The following is a 26,036-nucleotide window of genomic DNA, read 5'->3' on the forward strand; positions in this document are numbered from 1 at the left end:
CTCCTCCATCATGAAGATGCCGTGACCTCTATGGCTTTCCAAGTTGATTACTTTTTGGCAGGAGACTTAGCAGTGCCATTGTTTCATCTGATATGCAGTGTTTGACTCATGGATGATGTACCAGTACTATTGATGTGGCACTATCTGGCAGGCTGGCCTTGGAGCACCAAGGAAATGCGTAATCTTTGATCTTTTTACTCTTTCACCTTATGTGGAGAGGGGCAAACCCATCATAGGAAAGGCAATGAAATCTCCCTCTCATCTTATAGTATAGTGTACATGTGGAAATAAAGTGCTACTGAGACTCAACCTCTTGGTGGCATGAATGGTCGAAAGATGCATTCTCAGGCATATGTGTCTACTTTCCTATGCCAATATTAAGCTTGTGCAGTAATGTCCATATTTGTCCAAGGTACCTCATGGGAGAGGGGTGCATTAATGCATGTTGGCATGACAATGAATTGCTCTAGTGGCACATACAAGAAGTGGCTCTAATACTATTCTGTCTTCATGGTGAGGGGGTGTAGAGGCTGCACTGATGTTTGATTTGTATCAATTTTACAAATTCTGGTTTGATAACTCAATTCCACTTTGTAGGAGTGAGAACCATGTGTGGGTTATCCAAACTGTATCGTAGCAGCCAAAGTGCATCCACTTGTAACCCATATATACCAAACCATGATTACATTGGTGTGTACCAGAAATATGAGCTTTCCAATCTTTGCTAATTGTCTGGGGGAAGTCCAGGGTGATTGTGATATTTGTGCCTAGGGAGCTCCCATATTCTCTATAAGAAAGTTGCTGACTAAAGTGAGGTCTCCTTAACCACATGTGGTTGATTCAAGCAATCATCACCATCTATGGCCTCTTCATGCTATTCCAGGTCTATTTACAAAGACATGGGGGTCCCATATCAGGACTATGTATAGACTTGGACCCCATATCAGGACTGCATAAAATTCAGGTGGGGTATTCAATGTATCAAACAACCAAATTCATTATGAGGTCCATGGAGCTGAACATACGTGCACTTCACGTAGATTGCTCTAATGGTTGGATAGCTTGTGTCCAGCCTGAGAATTGCTACATCTCCCAATGCAAATGTAGGTCCAGTGAATGTGACCTCTGAACATAGAATCTAGCATGCTCAAACCATATCCCCTCCAAGGGTAAACTCATGCCCATTGCCCCACCCATGTCACTGAAGCTTGTGTTGTATTGGCACCATTACCTTAGTGTTACAAAGGTTCACTCTCAATCCTCTATGTTTGCAATAAGCTTGCAATGCATCCGTGTGTCTGTGCAGAGATATCTTCTTTCCTTCAGAGTCTGTCTATGAAGATCCTTTACTTTCTTGTCCAAAGGGTCTTATGGAGCACATCAGCTATAGGGGTTAATAGTTCTTTTTCTAGGCTGAAGAGTTATTTTTAACCTCCTGTTCTGCACAGCATTTATAACATTTGCTTTATGATCAGGTTTATGTGGTAGTTTTATACTCTGTGTTTTCAGAGCTCTTCTGGTACATTCTTCGTGGTGGCTACCTCTTTAATGCCATCATCCCTTGTAAATTAATGTGTTGTAATGCTGTTGCAATTTTCTATTTCTTGTTTATTTACATCTGTATGTGATACCTGTCCGTGTGACATAGGCCTTTTGTGTAGGTCATGATGTTTTTGTGTTTTTGTGATACCTGTCCATGTGAAATAGAGGTAGAGCTTTTGCTGAGTGCTAACGAGCTGAAATTCTGAATCAGAGAATGTGCAGAAGTGATTAAAAGATAGGTAAAAGACTGGTTGTATACAAGGGTTTGAATATCTGTCGTGGTTTCCCAGTTCCAAGTGCAAACGAATGCAAGGATGATAAAAAATCACGATGAATAATAAATCAGGATGTCAAATGGATGATTTCAAAATTCTGAGAACGGCATGAAATAAGAAAATTAATCAAGTCATTAAATTTTCAGCTGGTAGTAGTAGTTCCTTTTGTATGCTCTTTTAAGTTATGTTGGATCACTTATCCAAGGGGAGAGGTTGAAGTGTATTTAGTGTTTCTCATCCCTGTTATTTTAGATGGCAAAGGAGTTTCTGGAAATGTTGTCAAATGGACGGATTAAACGAGCTGAAAGCTGTTCTACTGATGGTGGCTCAGATTTCCTGAAGCAGATCATAACTCCTCTTTACAAGGCCTTGCGAGATGTGAGTATGGGCAACCTGTTTTGTTGGAAAGTTTGGAGGATGTAGGTGTTGTCATAAGCTCTTAAAAGTCTAACATGTTGTCTGTACAAGTTGCCAGTGCATGTGAGGTGTCTGAGTTACTTGGAAGCATTTAAATTGGACTTTGTTTCTAGTTTTCAAGGAGAAATTCAGATTCTGGCTTGATGCATTGCTCTTGCTGGAGTTTGCAGAGCTAAGAGCTTTTATTTTACTTTATGAATATAGAGTTGGAAAATTACTGTTTAGCATATGTTTGTTCCTGAAGAGTGCATAATTTGGTCTACATACATCATGTCACTTTGCTGGTGCTCTACACTGCACCTTGCTAGTGCTACTTTCCAGTGAATGCCGTAAAAGCAAACACTTTTCTATGATTGCAAAATTTTCCTCTTTACTGCAGGAGGTGAAAAAAAACAATGGAGGCAAGAAAAGCCATTCCAAATGGTGCAACTATGATGATTTCAACGAATTCTTTTGGTATGCATCTTGCATTGGAGGTCTGACACACAAAGAGACAAATGAAGGTTGAAAGTGATCACTGGAAACACAAACTTTTTTTTCTACAGGACACCTGCTTGTTTGAAAAAGCTTGGATGGGGTTTGGAGTCTCCCTTTAACAAAAAATCTGAGGTAGTCAAGCTTCTTTATGATCTGGATGCAGATTTCACATCTTGTTACAAAAGAACTTTGGATATGCTAGAGGTGGATTGCCTTTTTTGCTCTGTGTAGTTTAGTCAAGGAAGGATGTAGAATGGCACTATTTGAAACAAAGCCCACTTTCTCGACAAACTTGTGTATCCTATGGATGGATTATCCTTTTGTATTTGTGCTTTAGCAAAGAGTGACTAGTGCATAGAATATGTGAATGTGCGTTTGTAAACATTTATATCTTGTGTTTGGATGACTCAGTCAAAATGTGCAATGACACTATTAAACTGATACAACAAATTCTGAAATGAGTTAATCAAGTTGCATATGGTGCTGAAAGCTTGCCTTTGCATAATGGAAGAATGCTTTGTTAGTTATTCTTTGGATGAGAGCGAAGTAACATTTATTGGCATCATCAATGGTATCTGGATATTATGCATAATCAGGGCATCAGGGTGTACATACTGGATCTTCTTATGCAACAAGTGGAGCATGTGAAGGCTTCGCTAGTACACCCTCATATTGTTGTCTTGAACCTGTGTCTATTTAATTGTTTTTTGGCTGGTACATTGATGTGAATACAGACAGGGAAATTGGGTTTCCTGCCAGGGGGATTTCTACATGCACATTTGGAGGAATGTTGGCTATGATTATGGTGCTCAGATGTGTGCATGCATATTCTTCTTGCTGGTGTCTATGTACTTGGTTGTTTACAATATAGCTTCTAAATGCAGTTGTGTGCATGTATCACTCTTTCTGTCATCTGAGTGATTGCAGTTTATTGTTGTTGGCTTGCTTACAGGAGTTGAAGACTGTACTTCCTCGAGGAAAAACATCATTTGTTGAACATAGAACATTTTTTCATCTTTACCGTAGCTTTCACCGCTTGTGGATTTTACTAGTGATGATGCTTCAGGTATCAATGAACTCTTTGCAAGATGCTACTTAGAGAAATGCAGATAGTATTTTGAAGTTCTTATTTTTCTCTATGGAATACATCTAAACTGGACATTGCTTAGTAAAGTGCAATGAACTTGCAGTTTTGTATATCTATTTTAGATAATGAATCGTCTTGATTGAAACTGTGACATAGGGATTGGGAATTTTGGCTTTCTCAAGTTCCTTGAGTTTTGAAACTCTGAAGATACTGCTTAGCCTCAGTCTGACATATTTTGTCATGCAGCTGGTTGAATGTAAGGCTGCCTGTTGCATATCTTCATACCAAACACGCATGTTTGACAGGATGTACCAAGTAACTTCTTCTGATTAACTGTTTTTATGTTCAGCTGTGCTTGACGCGATCCTCATGTGTGGAGCATATAAAAGCTCCCGAGCATATGCAGTCATGCGGATATTTGTGCGTTTGATCATTTTTGGGGCATTTGCTGGTGGCATTTTCTTCGTATATTGGTAATCCAGAATCTGAAATCTCAATTACATGATTTATGCCTTGTCATCAGAACACAATGATGGAAAGCAAGTTATTTCTGTGACCTAACTTTTAAGGGTAAGAATATGAAAGTAATCCAATGGAGAAAACAGGTTAGTCTTGTGATAAGAACTTGAAAACACCTCATTTGAAGGGCTTGTCTGGATGGATTTGCAATGCTATGTACAATGATGGAGCACATTAGGTTGATGGACAAGCAATGATGACTCAAATCTCATTATCAGTGACGTTTGATTCTGCATTGGAAATAGAAGGGCAGAGCTTGGTTCCTGCCTAGTCTCTCTGTTAGCAGAGATTTTCATTACCTAAAGTGGTAGTGAGGGATATAAAACAAATAATTAGACTTTTTAAGATTTAATCTATTGATCTAGATGTTTAACCTTGCACAAATTGTGACGACCATGAGATGATGTGAAATACCTTAACCTTTTTTGAAAGATTATTGCAACTTATGTAAGAAGTGGCTGTCCAAGTCCCTATCTCTGTTGTGTGCACTGCAAGACATATAGAAAATTCCCAGACTTGAGTTTCCATCCATCAATTGGGCCTCTCATTCAGATGCATGTTGTAGAGTTTCTAGTCTATGCTTACAGCCTTACTATGCATGCTTCAGATGGACATCTACAATATCCAAGGCAAAAGCAGACATGTCTGAGATGTTTGGGTCAAAGTCTGAGAGGCATACAGCATCAGTCTACACTGACCTTAAGTGATAATGTTATTAAGTAGAGGTTGGTGCATTGATTGTTTGATACAGGTGCAACAATTTGAGGTAGTAGCTTCAAAAGTTGGCATGTTGGGAAGTGGACTTACGAAGAGAAGTCATTATAAGCATGAGCCTCAGAGATAGTCAAATGAACTTCAATCCACAAAACATTTGAACTGAATTTCCTTGTCTTGATAATGCAATTCTTTGTGCAGTTACTTGCCATTTTGAAAGCTTTCTACTGCTGTTTTCAGTCAACTGCATCAAGATCTTTACTATTTCTTACCTGAGACAGATGTTCTAGAATTGTTTTATGCTTCTTGAACCTTCTGCCTGCTTTGACCCTTGTGGCATTTACCATAGTCGCGGATGACACTTTACAAGTGACAAAGTTGTGCCACACAATTTTGACCGCCTCAACCACAAAATGAAAAGTGGTGATTGCATCCCATGCTTTATGCTGAGAAGTTCGAAAAGATAACGTTTATAAAGCAGTAGGCTCTCTCTATAGCTTTCATAATGAGTAGACTCGCTCTATAGACAAAGAGTCATTCATAGTGCTTACAAACAATAATGGCCTAGCCATGTTGACACATGATTGGATAAGATAGTGCATAATCAGTTTAAAGCGTGCAAGAAATTAGACCCCTTGGCTTTGAGGAGGATAGATAGACAGTATTGCAGAGCACTAGGAGGGTGGTCTAATGGCCCTTTTATAGAGGAGGAGCTAGAGAAGGCATTTGTGGCACTACCCTCATGCAAGTGTCTAAGAGAAGATGGGTGTGTCCAATGGTTGGCTGGGACACATCAAAATGACCAGAAGGCCCACTAGGTAATGCCATGGAGCAAATTGTGATACCAATTGATTTGCACTCGATGGTGGATGGGTGGCATTTCCAAGGTGTGAAAACCACGAAAATGTATGGATGAGAGAATGAGCCTCCATCAACAAGACACCACCCAACGGGGGAATAGATGAGGTCCTAAAAGGTGTGCTTAAGGGTGAAGGACCCTCTGGTGTGATGTGCAAAGACATGCAAGGTGCATTTAATGGAGGCTGAAAGGAAGGTGTAGCGGAACTGGTAGGTGCGATGGGTGGGAGATTAAATGGATTTCTCATTTGTGTAGCTATGGGAAATGTGTCACGTTCTTTTTGTCCATTAAGTGTAAATGATGAATTATTAAAATTAGATTGACCATGAGATGTAAAAGCTGAAGGAAAAGATGAAGGAGCACTCACCGTAGATTCTTGCAAATTTTGTTTACCTTTTCTTGAGTGCAACCGGAAAAACCTATCCTCTTTGAGGCTAATGATCCAACACTTAGTTTGAGGAGTTCCTTCATCATGAGCATCACCTATATCTTGCGGAAAGTGGAAGAATAAGAAAGGAAATTAACTATGTGTATGTGTAAAACGTAGAGCTCTATCCAGTAACAATGAGGTCCAAATGGTACAATCTCATGTGGGTATGGAGGACCTAGCTCTAGCCTGAGCAATAATCCCTTGTATCCGCCTATGAAGGTGGTGTTGGTGTCAGTGTCGAGGCCTAGGACGTCTGGATCGGCTAAGCTGAACGGCTCGATCAATCAATACTCCTTGTTTGTGTGTGGACTCTGGCGGTGAGAGAGGCTCTCGTGTGGACTATGGCTGCAATTGTATTGAAGTCTTCTAAGTCTCCTTTGCAAAGAAGTTTGTGAGCTGCCTCTATGAAGGGCCTCGATGTCCTGGAGCAGTTGTACTCTTGAGGCGCATGTCACAAAGCCGTCGTATCTCAAGAAGAAAGAGGCCAAGGCATCGTTGATCGGTAAAATCCATGACTGTGGATAGTGGTCCAAATCCGTCTCTAAAGAGATAGTGGAAACGACCACGGACCTCATAATACGTTGGGCAGTGGCAAATACAATGCTCCTCTGTCTCTAGCTCTAATTGGCATATCTAGCATATGTGCTCCTCTGGTGGGATGGATCTATATCTGCTAGTTTCAATCTCTAGCTGATGTGAGGAGATGCGCAACTGGCCAATAGTATATCTGATCCCATGGGAAAGGTGGGTGACCATGTATCTTAGGCGAACAATAAATCCATCATCTGTACTATGAAGGAAATGCTTGCGGTAGAAAGCCATCTTTGTCCCTAGTTCCTGCCCTGGCATGAACCATGTCCGCTTGATATCCAACTGGGCAAGATCCATCCTGATGATCTTGCGGATCTCTAACCTTGTGGATCTCTAACCTGCTCAGATTAAGAGATGGTGCATCAAGGGAGTACTGGAAGGGGGGTAACTTGTCCATGCTAAATCCATGCAGCTCAAACCAGGCCAACATCTGTGTATACCAACATGAAGTATCACCCTCTCTGGCAAGCTGCCTGGAGGACTCAAGGGCCAACCGTGCATATCTGTGTCTGGGTAAGTCCCATAGGCTATGTATGTATGCGACCGATCCGGTGAGGGCCTCTACCACAATTGGTGTAGCTGCTAGCTCGGGGCTCTGATGATCTCATATGGCACTGAGGCCTTACATCTGATCATCCTGGATATTATGGACACTAGGGGTTTCTTCATCAACCTCCATGTGTCATAAGTGTGCCCTGATCTGCTATGGTGGTCAAGATTGGGCCCCCATATTTGTACTCCATAAAGTAGTGTGGATGTGACCAATGTATCGAAGAGCCATAGCTTGGTGCAGGGTTCTTGGAATTGCACCTGTGAGCAAATCCTCTCCAAACCACCTAGTGCTGTGTATCCGCAAGTCAGTCTAGTGTCTGCTGCCTCTCGCATAGAAAAGGTGGGCCTTGTGAATAAGACTGCTAGGTATGTATAAGAATCCACACTAGGTATGTATAAGAATCCACATACTCCAGCTCCTCAGATCCATATGTGAATTTAGGTGCTGATCTCTTGACCCACTGTGGTGTAGTATTAAATACCATCACCTTGGTTTTACCAAGGTTCACTGAAAGCCCACTGTCAAAAGTATAGGAGTGTAGTGCATCCAAGTGTCTCTGTAGAACCCTCTGGAGAGTTAGCTATCAACACAATTCATTTGCATACATTAGGAGAGGTATCCAAGTGCCAGCTAGTGGAGCTCCTTTTATCTCCTTTGTGTGAAATGTAATCAGCAATCCCATCAATGTACATGCCAAATAATGTTGGAGAGAGGGGGGATCCTTGCTTCACCCCAATGGTGGAGTAAATAGGTGCCGAAAGGCCCTCAGGTGTTCGAACTCTACCCACTACTCTCTCATACAGTGCCAAAATACCCCAACCGAGATCTTTCGGTACTCCCATGGCATGCAATGTATTTATCAGCCTGTCTCTTGGTACTGTGTTAAAGGCTTTACGGAAGTCCACAAAGTAGCAGTAGGTCCGTCGGCCATGGGCCCTTCCCTCCTTAATGATCGCTTTGAGTGTGAGGATGTGATCCAATGTGGAGAAGCCTCTCCTAAAGCCAGCCTGTCCCTGTGCTCTAAGACCCCACATCTTTGCCCACGTGCTTAACTCATGCTCAAGGATGGAAGCATATAACTTAGCCAATGTATGCCCAACCATGATAGTCTGATAGTTATTGGGTAGAGTAGGGTCCCTTGACTTGAGGATAGGCTTAATAGTATTCGTGCTCCAGCTTTCTGGTAGGCCTTCACACATGGCTCTGTTAAACGTGTAAGCTAGGAATCCTGCCACCAAATCTCTAGCATGGATCAAGTGCTCGGCTACTAATCCATCATGATCTTGTGCCTTTCCTCTGATAAGTCTGTCAATGGCCTCTCAGACCCTACTTTCTGTAAAGAAAGTGGTGGTCTCTGAACAAGGCTCAAGTGGGTTAGGAAGAGGTGGTTGACCCTCCACAATATAAAGACTAGCTGCATACTCCTCCCATACAGCGATGGATGTAATAGGTGTGGTTGGCCAATGCTCTCTGAAAAGCCTCCAACCCTCTCTAGAGTCCTAGCTCAAAAATAACTGATATAGGTCTCGCTCCACCTGGGCCAAGAATGTTATCTTCTTCCATCGTGTGAGGCATCTAAAGAGTATCTGTGCCTGTTTGTGGGTAGTGGACCCTAGTGCTATCTCTATCTGTAGCCGTGCTTTGGTCTCACGACACTCATCATCATACCAGCTGTTCCGAGGTGTCACCCCGGTGGAGGGTCTCTATGTGGGTTGGGAGTGTGGGAAGGCTACACTTGCAACGATCTGTAGGGCCTCATTGAACTGCTGAGTTATCTCGTGTAATGGAATGTTGGGGTTTGCATCATTTAACAATCTAAGGATCTCCGCCTCATAGGTATCCTTTGTCTCTTTGGAAAAGAGGTATCTCGGGAGCCAGTGAGTTGCATGATGGGTTTGCGTGTGAGTGAATTGGAGGTCGATGGTGAATGATAGGTAGGCATGATCTACTGCAACTCCGAGAAGGCGGTGGGATACTGAGAGGTCCTAGATGTGAGATATCAACATCGATGGGGCAAGAATATAGTCTACTATGTTGGCGCCTTGTCGGTGAGGATAATATGTGAAGGCGCCGGATAGGGGGTATCTAGCCAGGCCATTAAGAATGGCCAACCTGTGTGCTGTGCCCATCTCCACAAGGTATCTCCCATATTCGGTGACTTCCCCCATATCCTGAGATGTCCTCTCTAGTTGTAGTTCTGACACATCCTGCTCTTGTAGCATCTCCTCAGATGCATCAAAAAAAGACACCTGATGGGAGGCTGTCCTAGGATTAAAGTCTCCTAGTAAGATAACCTCTTCGTCCTTCGAGAACTCCCAAATATCCTCATCCAAAGCCACATATGATGATTGCCCCTTGGGTGGGGCGTATTGGGACGTCATAGGGGGAAAATAGCATATGGTAACGTACAAAATGCGTTCCTCACCATGCACTCTCACCCACATGTATCTGGCTTGCTCATCTCTGCGGAGTAACTGGATCATCTGTTGTAGCTCCTCCTTGAATAACATTGCCACTCCTCTTGACCCGCGATTACTGTGGTCTGTACGCGTCTCCTTCTTGCAAGCTGGCTCCCACCTATAGCTTGTCACCCGTGGAAGTGTAGTATGTGGTCCGTGATGTGTGTGTGAGTAGAACACTATATCTTTCCCTCTGAATGTCTCCTCAAAAGCTCCCACATCCAATCTGAGGGCTCCATTACAGTTCCAGACTGCCACTGCAAGGTTGGTCCCAGAGGTCTCACGCCGTCATTTGGAGAGAGAGAGAGAGAGAGAGAGAGAGAGAGAGAGAGAGAGAGAGAGAGAGAGAGAGAGAGAGAGAGAGAGAGAGAGAGAGAGAGATTTACGGAGAGAGAGAGAGAGAGATTTACGAAGAGAGAGAGAGAGAGAGAGAGAGAGAGAGAGAGAGAGAGAGAGAGAGAGAGAGAGAGAGAGAGAGAGAGAGAGAGAGTTGAAATTATGATAATAAACATAAGGCTTAGGAGTTGGAAGATATTGTGTGGTCGAGGCTTCATAGGCCAAAAATAGCTTTTTTTTTGGCAGGAATTGGTACGGATACATATGGTATGGTATGGTACAAACCATATGGAACAAAGTAGTCCGTACGTAGTACAAATGCAACTATGAATCCTTCCTTCTAGCAAAATCATTAGACCGGTGCATGGAATCTGAAGGGGAAAACTCAAATTAAGTCATCTTGCCCTCTTGTTGTTCCTACCTCTTGTGAAGGGCTTTTAGATGAAAGGTCGAGGTTTCATGGAAGAGAACTTTGCTTTGATACTATGTGAAGAAATACACTAACACCAAAACAATGTCTATTTTTTCGTACTAAATCATACGAATACATATCGTACCGTACTGTACGGATCGTATCATAAAGATACGGAGACAACCTTGGCCAGAGCCCCTCTCTCTCTCTCTCTCTCTCTCTCTCTCTCACCATGACTAGTTGGTAGTCAACCTCCTTTGGGTCTTCTTCTAGCTCTTCATCCTTTTCTTCCAAGTTATGGAGCACATCTGTTCTTTTGTGGTTCTTCTCGAATCGATTGATTGCCTTCTTTTTTTGCTCAATTAGTTTGAGCCGTAGCTCATTCTTCTTATGTGTGATTTTGAGCCAATGACATAGCTCATCCTCGTCTTCAAAGAAAGTGTCCTTCCATAGCTTATGCCCTCTCCAAGACATTTTCAAATGGTATGTTGCGCGTCCCTATCATTCCACGGCTCCGTCTTGACCTTGTTGGCACATTAGAATCTCTTCAAATTTTTAGTAAGTAACATGCTTGGGGGGGGGGGGGGGGGGGACATCGCACTGTGTCATGTCTTGTTGTGTTAACGTTGTGTTACGTTGTGTTGGGGCAAGGTGATGTCTTATGGTAGGATCTCCTCCATGTCCGTGAGCCTGCTCCCCTCTTGAGCTAGTATGCTCTGAGCTAGAGTTGCTCTGATACCAAGTGTAATGAACTTTCATTGGACCTGAAGTCATAACTTATCATGAGGCACAAAATGGCACAATGGAAAGGCACACACGATATATAAAAAAGGAATCGTTTGTGTTTATGATATAGAAAGATACAACATTGAGGTAGATCTCAAGGCTATACCCTTGTGACACCACACATGTGAGGGTTCACCATTGAGCATAGGGAATCACATGAGAAGCACATCCCAAGGAGAGCTTGAGTGACTACTACTCCGTATATAGGTGCAGATGTAGGCAACGCCATGGCGTCCCTACAAAGCCCTTACCCACGCACCCAAACAACCAACCAACACACACCCAAACTGCATCATCCTTGGCCCCTCCCAAGCACACGCGCGCGGGTGCGCGCGCGCGCACACACACACACACACACACACACACACACACACACACATCAAAACCCCCTTTTAAAAAAGCCCCCACCCAGCCCCAAGAAGAAGAAGACGTTTCTTCAATAACACCTCTTTTTAAAAAAATCTATTTGCTTCAAAAACCCGAGGTCAAAAAATTTTCTGTGTAGTTTTTGTGAGATGTCACATGGTATTTGCATGTTGCTCCATGATGGAAGGAATAATATGTTAATAAACCAGCATCCATTTTAGATCCACCAGAGTTTTTATTGTTTATTCAAGCAATGCACATTCAAGAGTCGACAGTAGATTCTCATTTTTAAGCGCTTTCCAAAATCTAGGAGCAATTTTTGCCTTATGCTGCCCAGGTTAGCCAATATTAGCAAAATGATTGTTACAACACTTATTCTGTGACAATGCACATGTTTTCACATCTACCTTTTTGTATGGCTATTTCATAAACCCACTGATTGACAAGGCCTCCTTATCATATTGCAGGAGGATGTTGCAGCAAGGGGATTCAAACTCTCTGTTCTTTAGAGTCTTGCTGCTGGTTGTCAGCATGTATCTGGCGCTGCAGCTTATTACCAGCTTTGTCATGCATGTGCCCTTGCTAAGGGAGCAGGCAGAAAAGCTTCACAAGTTTCGTGGACTGGAATGGATAGCTTGGTTGTATCAGGTACACTGGATTGAACAGTGGGTAATGGTGATGATGATGATGGCATTGTTAAGGAACAAGGACACATGAAGTTAGTTTAACTTGATTATAATTTTAGTTATTATGAGGGGTGTTTGTGATCATCTAATGTCAGTATCGTCAATGATGCTTTATGGATACCTCGTTGAGTGCTAGCAGTTTGTTGCATAGTCAGTAATTACATCATTCAAATCTTTTATGAAACAGGACCGTTATTTTGTTGGTCGTGGCCTGTATGAGCGCCCACGAGACTATATCAGGTGCATTATGTCCCAGGTGCAATATATCCATTTTTTGGGGGTGGGGGGGAGGAGGATTGGGGTGGCTGGCCTAGTTTTTGGCAAAGCATCAGTTTTGGTTATCGGTAGGACAGAGATTTGTTCTTTTGGTTACTGATAGGATGTAGATTTTGTTCTTCTTGCTCCGTTTTGTTTATTGTGTCTGCCTGTATGATTCTGATCAAATCATGGAATTGGCCTTACGTTTGATTTCTGATGTTTGCAGATATGTGCTTTTTTGGGTGGTTGTTTTGGGATGCAAGTTCACTTTCAGCTATTTTCTTCAGGTAAATCTGAAAGAATATCATCTTGGTATGCATGTTCTGTTAGTGGATCCTTTAACAAATCATGAAATAAAAGGATTCTTCATTTCTCAGAGGACGGGGTTGAATTAAAGCCGGGGTTTATGTTATCTTACAAGTTAATGTAATTGTAGACACTCATCAACTTTGGTATTTAGAGTTGTTATACTGACGTTGCTGTGAAAAGTATGACCAATGAAGCATTTGTATCTTTGTATGTCTTGTAGATAAAACCACTTGTCGGTGCAACAAGAGAAATTGTGAGTACGAGTGGGATTGTGATTACCTATAAATGGCATGACTTTGTCTCACGAGGTAGGTGTTTGGCTCAGACTCTCAATGACCATCTAATCGATTGTGTCATCGTTAATTCAATAACATAGATTTCTTTTGGTGTAGAGATCTGTAAGTGATTGAAATTTATTAGCCTCTTCACAGGTAATCACAACGCGTTGGCAGTCTTTTTTCTCTGGGCTCCTGTTGTCCTGGTATTGATCTTAAAATAAGGTTTTGTGTAGCTTTTACATTGCAAAAGCATCCAGTCATGATAATCAGTTGGATTTTCAATGAGTGCAGATTTATCTTCTGGACATATCAATCTGGTATACTGTATTTTCTGCGATCTTAGGTGGTCTTATTGGTGCAAGAGAGCGGTTAGGAGAGGTATTCCAGATATCCTTAGAGCGAACTGTATCATTTCATGTTCAAGCATGTAGATTACCATAAAGAACTGTTGCCCTTGTTCTGTAGGCTTGTCACTATAATCTGTCTACGAGCTTGCTTGAGGAAATTAAGCAGATTAAATGGATGCATTGTGAGATATCTCTCTTAAGGATGCATATCTTTGTGCAACCATGCTAAGTGGCTGACAATTATGCATTGCGATATACAGCTACCTTGGAGGGTTAGGGCGGAATAGGACTAAGTCGTTGTACAACACTCCCCTATTCCATCTTGGAGCAAACGTTCCTGTCACAAAAGTTTCCTATTGGCATACAAGTATGATCTTGAGTTTTTTCTCTAAAGAAAAGAGAAAATCTATTAATAGCACTTTGGAGAAGATCCCCCTAGGTAAAATAGAATGTACAAAGAACCCTGTGGAGAGTGGCTGACTGCATGACAAATACAATGGTTTTCTGAACAACCAATATGGTGGGCTATAATGCCATACCATTTGAGGGGCTTTGTGAGAAAAGGTGCTGGAATTCCAGGTCCGCAAGAAGGCATCTCTCTGCCTCCTTGTCCTCTGAAAGCCACCCTGCAGTTTCTCCCGTCTGCCATGGAGAGTATGGATGATCTGTCCAAAACCTTGAAAGAGACGCTGCACTAGAGTCTTTCCGGAGGTCTTTAGTATGACTTCACAACTATGATTTCGTAAAATATAGTTCCCCCATGTTTATGCTGGCCACAATTTGCCGTTTAATGAGTGGCTCAGAGTATTATTCATAGTTTTTGTAGTTTGCATCGTAAGTGAAAACACACTTTAGATAGTGAGAAGAATGGGTCCAATCAGTAGGGGGTTAAAGGAATGGTATACTTTGCAACTTAATCTATTTGAGGATTTTGCAAATTATGCACACCATGCATTTTTGTGTGTCTGAATGGTGCTATGTGGTGCTACTTTTTACTTTTTTTTGTTTTTTGGTTTTCTTTTTCCGGGGGGTGGGGGATTAGTAGAGAAGGATTTACATTGCAATGGCAGTTGGAAGGGCATGACAGGGCTGGTAACTGTCTTTGATCAGACCTGCAGCTATCATTGGTTTCAGAGTTGAGCTCTGCCTTTGCAAGTTTTGCCGAATCATGAATACATTCTTATCAGTCGTTAACTTTTGGTGCACGGTTGGTGTTTGCAAGTTTCAGATTGGGTGTGGATCCTAAGTGGTTATTTATAAGGCTACAGTGTTGCTGGTGTGGTCTATGTTATCCGAGTCATGTAGAAGGTTATACATGTATATCATGGCTCTTATCAGCTCTATTTTCCCAAGAAGAAGATGGAGGATAAGTCTTAATGGAGGATATTTTGAATGGAAAAGATGAGATCTGTATGATAGTTTGTCAAAGGACACTTGGGAGAAAATTGGCAGGCGTAGTTGAAACCTTGAATCTATGAGATGATCGGTGGTTACCATATCAAGGGGATGTAGCTACAATGGATGAATCCACAAATGGGGGGGGTGGGGGCGTCTGGGTAGGTCTTAATGGAGGGAGATTCTACAAGGGATCAATTTACAAATGTGCATTGTATGTGATGCTTTAAGTAGAAATCATGTATATGTGAAGGGGAAAATGATTGAATGAAGGAGGGTAGGAGTAATTGGATTGAGAGAAGACAAGAGGGGAAGGGGGAGTCGCAAGAGGTGCGGAAGGGAGGGAGGTCAAGATATACTCAAGAGCTTGATTGGCCTTTGAAACCAATGACTTTGCTACACAAATGGTTTTTTGCAGATACGCTCATTGGAAATGTTCAGGAAGCGGTTTGAGAGCTACCCAGAGGCCTTTGTGACCAAGTTGCAGAATAAGAGGATTGATGAGTATGCCTCATTCATTTTATTTTACTTTAAAATGAACTAACAAATATGTCTAATTAGATCTTGTTGTTAACAGGCGGTCAATCGGCATGCGTTCACAGGTGGAGACATAAATAACGCTGGATTTGCTCTATTGATTCTGTTAAGGGTGGTTGCCTTGAATTCAAAAACTGAATATTATATAAAAATCCCATTTCAGGATTCCTCAGGAAGACGCTTGCAAGATGGACTTGATGGGGCTATGGAAAACCCCCGTCAAGATGCTGAAAAGGTTGCTCCCTTTTGGAAGGAGAGCATCGATGGGGCTTCGGAAAAACCCCATCAAGATGCTGAAAAGTTTGCCCCCTTTTGGAATGAGATCATCAACTGTCTCCGTGAGGAAGACTATATCAACAATCGGTATGTTACTCAGTATGTGAGATCGATTTGCTTGGTTGGTATGGTTAATGGAGGTTGGTTAGTGGTTAGTGCTGAATAATTTGATAGGTCTTTCTTGCTTCTTGTTTTAAGATTGTAGCTGGTAAATCACTGTAATGATTTTTCTTGAATTGTCTTGTCCTGGTGCAAGTTTCAAAACAATGGCATCATTACTTTGTTGCGCAAAGTTGGCCTTGTAGCTTATATAGCTTAGATCATGTTTATATTTCATTGGTATCTTATATAGCTTATATTGTGTTTATATTTGATTGCTCCAAGTGACATAGAAATTTCCCTAATGTCCTCCCGTTTCCAATGTGTTATTTTTCCACTTCTGACAAGTTGACTAATTTTCAGTGAGAAGGATCTACTTCTTATGCCATCCAACAAAGCAGATTTGGGTCTTGTTCAATGGCCTTTATTTCTTTTGGTCAGCAAGGTATGGGTTTTTTGGCTATGCTTATGATTCGGTTGGTTGCTATTTGGGTTTGTCATCATTTTTTTGAAAGTCCCTCAACCAGTGTATTTTCTGGTTCTCATTTTATTGATGTATGAGTGCTGCTTTGTAGGTGCATCTAGCGATGAACTTAGTTGAAGAGACAAAGGAGTCCCCTAAAGATCTGGGGGAGAGATTGGCCAGTGATGAGTACATGCTATCTGCTGTGATAGAAGCATATAACAGCCTTTGTAGTATCTTGTCAAAATTGCTCATTCCAGCTGAGAGTAGATGGTAAATACATTGATTTTGAGTGTCAGAGAACTGCTTTTACTGGTCTTAAAGATAGTGCTAGTACAGTTAATGATTGGGCTCTGAAATTGTGAGGTGGTGGGGTTAGTCACAGCTGGACACTTATCCTATCATGGTTTGTCCATCTCAGTAACTGAGAGCAGGATTCCAGTGCAATCCAGCTCCACCATTCGTTTGGCCTGGAAGCTATCCCATCTGTGCATTCAATTGCCAATGTGGTGCTTGGCTTGCTGTCTTGGCTTCGTTTTTTTTTTGAAGAAGAGAAAAAAAATTCTATAACGGGACTCGGAAAATTATCTGTGTGGCTCTTGCCTTGCTGTCTCTGCTTGGAGTTGGAGAGGGCAGATGCCCCTGCTGTTCATCTGTGTTTGTGTGTGTGGGTGTGTGATCTTAATAAAAGGACTTCTTAGCATCAGTGTTAGAACTTATGGGCTGTTGTTGCCATTGTATTGCAGGGTGGAAACTTTTCACAAAAATATGACTGAGGTCATAAAAAATAATTCCTTCCATGTGGAATTTGATAAAAGCAAGATTCCAGCTGTGGTCTCGAGAGCTACAGCTTTGACAGGCCTTCTAGTGAGTTTTCATTTCTGAACATTCCCTCCTAATTAGATGCCTAAAAGTTACCAGCTTGCATTTCTTTTTTGTGTGTCTGCCTTGCATATGTTAGATGAGCGAATTTCTTTTCTCTGTAATAGGTAATCATATCAATTATAAAATATAGAATGCAGAACTGTCACATGATTACTATGTATCCATGTTTGCCTTCATTTTCTCTGAGTGTTATTGGGAAGATAATATCTAATGTAAAGTTGGTTGATGTATAGATGCTTCACAAAACAAAAAACACAAGGTGGATGCAATTTCTGACCTTCCACTTACATGCAAGCTCCTTTTTTTAAAAAAAGTGGGGAGACTATGGAAACCCCCCGAGAACACACCAAGGGAAAACAAAAAATGAAAGCAAAAAACTTCCAAGCCTCTTTCTCTCTCTCTCCATCCTACACTTTGCTTTTTTGTATTATGTATTATGTAGCCACTCCCATCTGTCTTCTTATAGCATGTTGCATGTGAGGTTTCGGCTTGTCAGCCTCAGTTTGCATTCTGCTTTTTGGTATGATGTATGATGTATCCACTCCCATGTATCTACTTATAGCATGTTGCACATGAGGTTTTGGCTTGTTACCCTTATGTATTTACATTATAAACTCCAATGGCATTGCTATTTTGGCTTTATACATGTGTTCTATCATTTGTAGTCCAAAATAACCAAGTTATTTTTTTTTCTCATGCTAATATCATACGAATTAGTATGGTTTCTTTTTATACCATGCAATATGGTACATTTCATGCTTCACAACTATAACTAGCACACTAGAGTTGAATAGTTGACACGTGGCTTGGCTATGGTATAGATCCTGTCCCTTGGCGCTAGCTGTGAACAGCATGAGGAGAGACAGAGGCACTCATATGGGATTGCCCAAGGGCTTGGAGGAGAGCCCTTAGGTTGGTATTGCATGTCAAGGCTCTATGACTACTATGTTGGGGAAAGGTGCTTGGTTTATAGATAGAGGTCTGGCTTGTGGATATGAGGACGTACATGGATGTCATGGCCTCCCCATGGTTGCACTTTGTCCATGGACGGATCCATATAGTACAATGTGTCCAGTCTGGTCGGACTAGTACGATCCTTGCTGGATCTGTATGGTGCGGATTAGTTAACAAAAACTTCCCATTTTTTGCACTATTTGAGCTTGTAATAAGTGTCTTCATACCCTGTTTGGCCATTTTGTGACCATTTTTTAGATATTTGTTCCTCATAGTCATCTCTCACCTCAATCTCTCACGTCTGTCTATCACTGCAAGCTTCAAGCTCTTCCTCTTCTTTCTTCTCTTCCTCTTCCTCTTTCTCTTCAACACCCCTACCTCATAGTTGCCTTTGTACGTTGTACGATATTGATCGTACCGTACGATTCATACCCTATGGTACTGTACGTATCCGTACGGTTTTATATGAAAAAACAGGCTGTCTTTTACCGTCGTGTTTGCCGCACCTTCTCATGTCTCCCCATGTTTTGCATGTGCTATTTGCGTGCGTGGCACTTTTGGGGGGGTGCGAAGCCGTGGATACCTTATTTCACCCCCTTTTCCAACTATGCACTCCCTCCCTAGCCCTCCTTGGATTCCAGCCAGTTGGTAGCTCTCTTTGATTGTTGATCCCTCTTTGATTGTTTGATCCTTCTCTCATCTACAAAAGGTGCTCCTCTTCTCCATGCTTCCACATGAATTCAACAAGCATTTGCCATTCTCATCTCCCTCTCTTGGATCTTGAATTGATTTGTGATTTGTAAAGCTCTAGCTTCTCACTCTCTCCTCTTTCCTGCACCCTTTCAAGGCTCAAGACTCAAGCCTTTCCTATCCCCTCTCTCTCACTCTTGCTCTTTCAACTTTACCCCAATCCTCTCCCTCTCTTTCAAGTTTCAAGTTTCAAGAGTTAAGACTCAAGCATCTCTTTTTTTTTTTCGTAAAAGGTAATTGTATTAATTACGAAAAAAGTACAAGATTACTTGATTACAAGATACTTGATGACAATCTAAGTCATCATGTGAAGAGGTTCTAAGTACTACAAGTTACAACGTCATGGCAAAGATGCAGAGGTAATTGCCATATGCCAGGGACGTAAGTCCTCCCTAGAGAGCAAATCAGAATGTCGGAGAAGATCTAACTGCCAATACAAGAGGCCCTTAAGCCTCGCAATATGCCGCTGAACATTATAGGCGGAGTCAAAAAGAAAAGCATTCCGAATGGTCCAGTTATGCCAGCAGCCCCAATATCGAAGTAAATGATACACGAGCTTCATATGTGGCTCTGCAGGAGCGGGGTATTTGGGCTGCCCGAAAACCCAATCAAAGGGGCGCAAGGTGAAACTAACCACTCCTTGCCAAACAGCCGACAAAAATAACCAGACTTTCTTCGCGATGGGGCAAGAAATAAACAAGTGGCGGGCGGATTCCACAGCAGTGGTGCAAAAGAAACAGTGGCCATTGGAGATTCGTCGCTTGGAAAGACCCGAAGCAAGCGGAAGACCACCAATCATCACTCTCCAAAGAAAGACTTTACATTTGAAGGGTGTCTTGTTCAACCAGCCCGCCATCACAGTTTCCCTCCACCATGACCGGGATTTACGTAATCTCCATAAAGCATTCGCTTTGGTAACGAGCCATTGACGATCTTCAATCGAAATATGATACACTTGGTTAGCAGAAGCTTTGCTTAAAGTCAGCCGGCCTTGTAGGTCCCAATCCTGCCAGGGATGATCCAAAGCAAGGGCAGGAAAGGGTTGTCTGCTCTGGAGCACCCTCAAAAGCTGTTCCCATAAAGGCCTATATCCACGAGGGATCCTGAAAAGCCTCCTAGCTGTACGAAAAGATATAAGCACATTGCGACTGGCAAGGGTGGCATCCGCGACTGAAGACAAGCCCAAACGGGCCATCCGGTTGAATTGTCGTCTAAGGTCATGTTTACCTTCCCATGCAAGTAAATGCAAGACTGCCAGCAACTCCAATTGAAAAGAGTTAGTAGCTAAGCGATCCTCCGCTGGATGCCACTGAGCCTTCTGGAGGACCTGTTTCCAGGAACACACCAAATGAGTAAGCAGCGACGAAGAAAAACTGGAGAACCGCGAATTAGCATTAGGAACATGCCACCAAGAACTCCGGATTTGGGTATTGCCATGTAGAAGCCCATGGCCCTCAAGGAAATAACGGGCTATATCGACCCATGGATGATGATCCGAGCACATGGCGCAGAAAAGCGACCAACGGAGTGCTTGCATGTGAGTTTGGGCATCTAAAATAGCTCCACCACCCATGCGTTTGGGGGTGCACGCATGCGACCAAGAGATCCAGGAAATACCTGCATGCAATGAGTCTTTCTTCCATAGTATGAAATGAATAGACTGGGTAAGAGCAGTCAGAGTCGTAGTAGTCCAGGGCAACAATGGCAAGAAATATGTGAGCATTGGTAACATAATTTTCTGGGCTACTTTGAGGCGAACATGGAAAGGCCAGGCTTGAGATTTCCAATACATAAACTTAGCCACCATTTTTTGAGAAATCCACTGTAGAAGCTGCTTGGGGGGAACATCAACACCCAAAGGGTACCCAAGGTGCTTGACAATGGAGTCATGAGCAACAACCAAACCCTGCCAGTCCAAGGACTGCAAATCCGACTCCGTGCAGCTGAGAATGGCCGATTTGAGCGCATTGATACGAAGGCCGGACGCCTGACCAAAGAGGCCCCAAACATCCAATGCTCTTCGAAGATTATCCTTGTCCGCACGCAAAATCATAAAAGTATCATCCGCCAGGGATTGGCTAATGAAGTGCTGTCCTGTAGGAAGCGACAGTCCTGCCAATCGAGAAGAGGCTGCCATATGAGATAACATCGAAAGAACTGGATGTGTTGCAAGGGCAAAAAATAGAGGGCTCAAAGGGCACCCTTGTCTGACAGAGCGGGCAAGGACAAATGGCTTAGACAACACCTCCGTTCAGCATGACCCGCGAAGACGCTGCAGCGCTAATGGTGTATATTAGACGAGACATCCGAGGACCAAAGCCCATAGCAGACATAAGTTTAGCAACGAAAGACCAGTCCAGATAGTCAAAAGCCTTTTCCAGGTCCAGTTGAATCAGTACGACCTCCTGATTGGAATGCTTGGCATAATCGATTGCCAGTTGAGCATTCAATACATTGTGTAGAATATTTCGGCCCTTAATGAAACCATACTGTAGAGGGTGGACAATGGCCGGGAGATGCTTATGGAGCCGATTCGCCATTACTTTGGAAAAGATTTTGTACATTGAACCCATCAAAGAAATTGGGTGCCACTGTGTCAACTTAGATGGCGAAGGAGCTTTTGGAAGGAGTTTAATAAGGCCTTCTTTCCATGAGGAAGGCATAATTCCCGTTTCCCATGCCTGCTGAAACAAAGCCTGCAAAGGTTTCGCCAGTTGGGTAGCAAAAGCTTCAAAGAACTCATTAGTGAGACCATCCCAACCCGGGCTTTTATCCTTGGGCAAGTGTAACAAGACGTCCATAACCTCTGCCTCACAAATATCGGACTCCATAGTAGCTTGCATGTCCTGCGGAAGCTGATTGCGGACCAGGTCATAAAAACCCGAACGGGCGTGAGTAATTTGGGCCGAAGGTGGAGAAGTGGAACCAAGAAGGTCACGGAAATAATTCCTGCACATATGCACAATAGTCTGCGGATCCAGGATAAGGTGGCCTTCTGCATCCTCGAGTCTGGTCATATTTTCTCGAGCAGGAGAAGCATGGAGAGCTCGAAAGAACTTATGGGTTTGACATGCACTATCTTGCAAAGTCTCCGTCAGATGTTGCAGTTTGGCCTGCTGATATGATTTCAACTGGAATGCTTTAACAAGATCAGCCACCCGCATGGCCAATGCGAGCAGAAATGCATCATCCGGAGTGTCCATCAGCAGAGAACGAACCAAAGTCAGCAGATCCTCTGCTGCCTTGCGACGCTGCTGACAATGAGAGGCATGATAAATCCCATACTGCCGAGCGATCCGCTGTACATTAGAGAGCAATCTTTCAAATGACGCAGTGCCCTGAGAAGAGAAGTCCAAGACGAATCTGTCAATCAATTGCTGCATATAGCCCTAAAAGATTGCATGCTTCAGGTAAGACGAGTTGAAACGCAAAGGGAGACGGCCCAGAAATCGCTTGAAAGGTGCAATGGGTTGTACAAGCAGCTCAAGGTGTAGAGGAAAATGGTCCGACAAGGCATATTGCTGCAACACTTTGATGTCGAGTATCTCGGGAAGAAAATCATCATTCTGCATGATATATATACGATCCACTCGCGACCATGTTGTTGCATACTGGGCAGAATGGAAAGTAAACCCTGTAGAAGACGGGTGTAGCCAGGACCAGAGATCTTGCTTAAGAACAGCAAGAGCCAACTCATGCCACATACGACTTTCCGGCGCGTCCATTACCGAATGCTCCGATGTGGACTGGGAAGAATCAACACACATATTGAAATCCCCCATGAAGAAGCCCCGTCTGCCAAGTGACAAGGAGGTCTGCAAAGTTTGCCAAAGCTCCCGACGAGATAACGAATCATTCGGAGCATAGAGGCCAAGTAACCATAAGATTTTCCCATCGAATAAAATTTCAATCACCAAAAAGCGGCCATGAACATCATTTTTAATAAGAACAGGCTGATATTTGTCATGTACAATCATGAGCACTCCCGAATAATGCATGGCCTGTGTCCTTGCATAGAACAGTCGAAAGCCATTGCAATCCACCACTTTTCCGGCTTCACCGTGACTCTTGTGCTCAACAGCGCACAGGACATCCCACTGATTTTCATGCAATACAGTCCTCATGGCATGTTGCTTGTGGCGAGAACAAATTCCTCGCACATTCCACGTGGCTATTTTCATGCGTAGTTAAAACAAAATCAGGTACGAGGCACAGCTTGCCTCGATTTGACTTTGTCGGCAAGAATGTCCAGGACTCCCTCGTCCAAGAAATCCGCCAACACGGCAAAAGAGTTCTGAGGACCAGATTTGGAAGTAGACGGCATATCTGCTGGCTTGGGGTTGGAACGGGGATAACGACGGTCCCACGGGGTAATGACGTTACCTCCGGTATCAAATGCCAGCTTAGCAGGGGGGCCCTTTGGACGATCCGAATACATTTTTCTGGCGGGCTGATGATGGGGGGCAAAGGAATCCATAGCAGGAGCAGAGCGCTCGGAAGACAACATTTCCTTCCTGCGCATATATGTACGCATGGAATCTTGTGAGGTAGTAGGCACAGTATTTTCCATGCCAGCAACAACCCTGTTGCCTTTTTTTGCACGCACTTCAACCCAATCAGTGGCACGGGAATCCAGACCCGAAACCTGTTGTTTACCTTTGGCCATAACTTGGGGCTGGTGGATAGCATCGAGCGACGGGGCATCACATACCATATCTTCCATGGGCGGCGCAGCATGGCCAACATCGGAGGTATGTTGCTGTTCCGGGCATTCAGCCATAAAATGCCCCAACTGTCCACAGGAAAAGCAATGCCCTGCAAATTTGCCCCATTTCAAACGAAAGTGCAACGGATGCATGCCAGAGCAGTTGAGGCGTAACCAAGCAGGCCTTTTTCTTGCACTGTCTCATAGCATACACAAGCGGTTGCGATTCACTGCTCGGAGGCTGGGAGGGACCAGAACAGTGCCCACCGCGGCCATAGCATCCTTCAACAATGGCGAATAAACAGCCGGGCAATTTTCCACTTCTACCCACACAGGGCATTCACGTTGCAGCAGACGCTGAAAAACTGCCATTGGGCGCCATGGAACCACATGAACCAACCGGCGTTCAATAAACAAAGGCAGTTTAGACAGGAGAGCAGCACGGTGCGTCTCTGATTTCAACAGAATCTCAAAAAAACCTCGGGAGCCAACAAAAATCTCTTCAACACATTCCCCTTGTAGCAGACTGTGCAGCCACTGGCGAATACGGGAAAGCAGCGGGATTCGACCAGTGAAGAAGAGTATCACAGCGCGATTATAAAATACCGAAAAGGAGCGTAGGGCAGTTTTTGGGTCCACGGTGGCGTCCAGAACATCGTCAGGTGCTGAGTCAGAAAAGGCTTCCTGATTATGTTGAACATAATCGCCAAGCAACGTGTTGGCAAATTCCAGCAAATGCTCCCAGTCAACATCCTGAGAGTCCACAGGATCCGAAGCAACCTGAGCATAGGAACGATCCTGAGGAACACCTATCTCTTCCGAAGTATGCTTGGGACGTTTACCCGCAGGCTGGATGTCGGGACCAGGGGGCATCTCTTCGTTGCACGGAACCATGTCCTCAGGTTCCTCGGCATCAGAATCCGGGCCAAGTGCTGCCACTGTTTGGTCTATGAAATCCAGATCCAAACCAGCCATTGTGTGACGATTTGATCTTGAAGGAGGACTGACCCTGTCTCTCTCCCGCTCTCTCTCTCGCCCGCTGGTCTGTACAGAGGCGCTGTCCAAGGGTGTACTCTGCAAAAACAGCTAATGAAAGCTGAGCTGTACCTGTCACCGTGCAGGGGCAGAAGGGCAGTCGCAACAGCAGGACGGGACAGGCTGGGGTGCCGGGCAGGGATTTTTGCCAATATGAGAAGGGGATCCACAATAGGAGAAAGCGGCTTATCGATGCCAACTCCTATGTCTACTAATGGGGAAGCATTGAATGTGGGCGTATCTTCAACCAATGCGGGAGAGGTCTCTACCATTGGTGGTGGGGGACTCCACATCCACATCGGGCTCCAATAAGAGACAAAGAGTAGAGGCTCATGCGGCACCGGAGAGACCATCCTTTTTTTTTTTCCGTGAAGATAATTGAAATAAGTAGTAAATATTTTACATCAGACCATTAGATCAGCTTTGGAAATGAAACTGGGTGGCGCCAAACCGAAGAACGTAACATCACTTGCCATCATATAGGAAAGGAGAAAAGGCTGGGAGACCTTGATAGATCTTGTGAAGTTAAGCACATGCCACCAAGAAGCATGAATAACCATGCTCCCATGAGAAATGCCAGTGTTTTCTATAAAAAATTCTGCTATATCTATCTAGGGATAAGTCTGTACACAAAGATCGTGCATAAGAGCTAACCTCAAAGAAGCTATATGAAAATTAACATCCAATAGAGCTGCTCCCCCCATTCTTTTAGGAGTAGTCATGTGCTGCCATGAAATCCACACCTAATCCAAGCAATTTCCTTCTTTCATAACATGAATTGGATAGGTTGAACCAATTCCAATAGGGACTTCTTAGTCCAAGGAAGCAATGGCAAGAAAAAAAAATCATGCTGATCATTTATGTAACTTTAAGTCTGACATGCAGAGACTAGCCTTGTGACTTCAAGTACATAAACCGATCATGAATACGAGATGCCATCCAATCCAAGTAGGCATGAGGAGCTATCTCCACCCCAATAGGATAACCCAAGTGTCTAGTTATATATTTCCCTTAGGAATCACAATACCATTCCAACCCAAAGCTCGCAAATAATTTTCCGTACAGGAGAGCAGAGTGGATTATTGAGCATTAATATGAAGTCTTGATGCCATAGCAAAAAGTTTCCACGCGACCATGGCCCGATTAATATTCGAGCGATCAGCCTTAAGAAACATAAAGAAATCATCTGCCAAAGATTGACACACAGGTTGGGCCCCATTGGGAAGAGACAAACCA

At 43.4% G+C, this 26,036-nt stretch overlaps 2 protein-coding genes across 2 annotated transcripts in view; one reads left to right on the plus strand and one right to left on the minus strand.

Annotated features, from left to right (window-relative positions):
* Positions 1–26,036, plus strand: part of LOC148028937 (callose synthase 9-like) — a 213,448-nt gene that overhangs the window by 103,556 nt on the left and 83,856 nt on the right. The window contains exons 10-27 of the mRNA XM_087687703.1: positions 2,070–2,195; positions 2,614–2,690; positions 2,780–2,843; positions 3,664–3,777; positions 3,955–4,054; positions 4,148–4,271; positions 12,291–12,471; positions 12,697–12,749; positions 12,994–13,054; positions 13,297–13,384; positions 13,508–13,557; positions 13,646–13,732; positions 15,515–15,600; positions 15,674–15,698; positions 15,797–15,996; positions 16,372–16,453; positions 16,584–16,744; positions 17,218–17,338. Of these exons, the coding sequence (XP_087543829.1) occupies positions 2,070–2,195; positions 2,614–2,690; positions 2,780–2,843; positions 3,664–3,777; positions 3,955–4,054; positions 4,148–4,271; positions 12,291–12,471; positions 12,697–12,749; positions 12,994–13,054; positions 13,297–13,384; positions 13,508–13,557; positions 13,646–13,732; positions 15,515–15,600; positions 15,674–15,698; positions 15,797–15,996; positions 16,372–16,453; positions 16,584–16,744; positions 17,218–17,338 (1,800 nt within the window). The remainder of the gene's footprint in view (positions 1–2,069; positions 2,196–2,613; positions 2,691–2,779; positions 2,844–3,663; positions 3,778–3,954; positions 4,055–4,147; positions 4,272–12,290; positions 12,472–12,696; positions 12,750–12,993; positions 13,055–13,296; positions 13,385–13,507; positions 13,558–13,645; positions 13,733–15,514; positions 15,601–15,673; positions 15,699–15,796; positions 15,997–16,371; positions 16,454–16,583; positions 16,745–17,217; positions 17,339–26,036) is intronic.
* Positions 9,450–11,686, minus strand: LOC148028940 (uncharacterized). Its single transcript, XM_087688747.1, has 2 exons — positions 11,614–11,686; positions 9,450–10,180 (listed from the first exon to the last, which is right to left on the minus strand). The coding sequence occupies exons 1-2, from the start codon at positions 11,684–11,686 to the stop codon at positions 9,450–9,452; spliced, it is 804 nt and encodes a 267-aa protein (XP_087544873.1).

Source organism: Lygodium microphyllum, chromosome 11, assembly GCF_053477565.2.
Source record: "Lygodium microphyllum isolate KBCC chromosome 11, Lygodium_microphyllum_v1.1.10, whole genome shotgun sequence".
Taxonomy (NCBI): domain Eukaryota; kingdom Viridiplantae; phylum Streptophyta; class Polypodiopsida; order Schizaeales; family Lygodiaceae; genus Lygodium; species Lygodium microphyllum.

Coding starts and splice junctions, on each gene's coding strand:
- LOC148028940 (XM_087688747.1), bottom strand. CDS start 11,686: ATGGCGTTGCCTACATCTGCACCTATATACGGAGTAGTAGTCACTCAA. Junction 10,181..11,613: donor CCTTGGGATGTGCTTCTCAT/GTGATTCCCTAT, acceptor CCAACCTTGCAG/TGGCAGTCTGGAACTGTAAT.